This window comes from Chenopodium quinoa, unplaced genomic scaffold (genome assembly GCF_001683475.1).
Source record: "Chenopodium quinoa cultivar QQ74 unplaced genomic scaffold, ASM168347v1, whole genome shotgun sequence".
NCBI classification, from domain to species: Eukaryota; Viridiplantae; Streptophyta; class Magnoliopsida; order Caryophyllales; family Amaranthaceae; genus Chenopodium; species Chenopodium quinoa.
In genome coordinates this window covers 4270887-4272313 of record NW_018742815.1, presented here as the reverse complement: position 1 = coordinate 4272313, position 1427 = coordinate 4270887, and the positions used below count along the sequence as shown (strand labels likewise).

At 42.1% G+C, this 1427-nt stretch overlaps 1 protein-coding gene across 1 annotated transcript; it reads left to right on the top strand.

Moving 5' to 3' along the window:
• Positions 1-264: 264 nt before the first annotated feature.
• LOC110725491 (uncharacterized mitochondrial protein AtMg00810-like) lies at positions 265-1427 on the top strand. The gene is made up of 3 exons (XM_021904961.1): positions 265-468; positions 552-949; positions 995-1427. Exons 1-3 carry the CDS (start codon positions 265-267, stop codon positions 1425-1427), a joined length of 1035 nt encoding a protein of 344 aa, XP_021760653.1.

Below are 1427 nucleotides of genomic sequence, written 5' to 3'. Positions count from 1 at the left end.
CCTGGCAAGAGAGCAATTGGTTGTCAATGGGTGTTTAAGACCAAATACAAGTCTGATGGGTCAGTTGAACGAGATAAAGCTCGTTTAGTGGTGTTTGGTAATCATCAAAAGGAAGGTGAGGATTTTACCGACACCTTTGCCCCAGTAGCTAAGATGACTAGTGTTCGTACATTTCTTGCAGTTGCAGTGGCTAAGAAATGGGAGGTTCATCAGTTAGATGTAAACAATGCTTTCCTACATGGTGATTTACATGAGGAAGTTTAAATGCGTCTACCTCCTGGTTTTTCAACAGGTTCGTCTCCTGGTAAAGTCTGTCGGTTACGTAAATCTTTGTATGGTTTACGCCAATCTCCCAGGAACTGGTTTGCAAAACTTACTTCTTCCTTGCGACGATATGGCTTTCAACAATCTCATGCCGATCACACCTTGTTTACATACCAAAAAGGAGAGGATGTTTTTTCATTATTGGTATATGTGGATGATATTTTGGTTGCAGGAAACAACCCAAAACTTTGCACTTATTTTAAGAAGTACCTTGATGATTGTTTCAGGTTAAAGGACTTGGTCCTTTAAAATACTTTCTAGGCATTGAATGTAATCGTTCTTCCGAAGGTATGTTTCTCAACCAACGTAAGTATGCCTTGGACATACTCCAAGAGGCTGGTCTTCTTGCTACCAAGCCTGTAGAATCCCCATTACCACAAAACCATCAGCTAGCCTTATCCACCAGCAAGTTGTTCGAGGATCCTGCTCGATATAGACGTCTAGTTGGTCGTTTAATTTATCTGACTATTACTCATCCTGATTTGTCATACGCGGTTCATATTCTGTCACAATTCATGCAAGCACCAAGACAGGATCACTATGATGCTGCTATTCGAGTTCTGCGATATATTAAAGGGCATCCGGGACAAGGTTTGTTTCTTCGAGCAGATAGTGATCTGCAATTGTATATGTACTGTGATTCTGATTAGGCCAGCTGCCCCATTTCCAGGCGATCAGTTAGTGGGTATTTTGTGCTCTTAGAAAATTCTCTGATCTCGTGGAAAACTAAGAAGCAAACTACGGTGTCTCGATCGTCCGCTGAGGCAGAGTATCGTGTTATGGCTCATGCATGTGCAGAAGTAAAATGGCTCAAAGTCCTCCTGCATTCTCTTGGTGTGCGACATCGAAAACCTATCCATCTTTTTTGTGATAATCAAGCGGCAATCTACATTGCGTCAAACCCGGTGTTTCATGAACGGTCTAAGCACATTGAAATTGATTGCCATTTTGTTCGGGAGTTGCTCATGCAAGGTGTTATTTCTACAGCACACGTGCGAACTAAGTTTCAGCTAGCAGATTTGTTTACCAAGGCCCTTGGAGTTCCAACCTTTTCTTTTCTATTGTCCAAGTTGGGTGTTCGTGACCTTTACGCTCCAACTTGA

Coding starts and splice junctions, on each gene's coding strand:
- LOC110725491 (XM_021904961.1), top strand. CDS start 265: ATGCGTCTACCTCCTGGTTTTTCAACAGGTTCGTCTCCTGGTAAAGTC. Junction 469..551: donor AGGATGTTTTTTCATTATTG/GTATATGTGGAT, acceptor TGATTGTTTCAG/GTTAAAGGACTTGGTCCTTT. Junction 950..994: donor GCAGATAGTGATCTGCAATT/GTATATGTACTG, acceptor CCCCATTTCCAG/GCGATCAGTTAGTGGGTATT.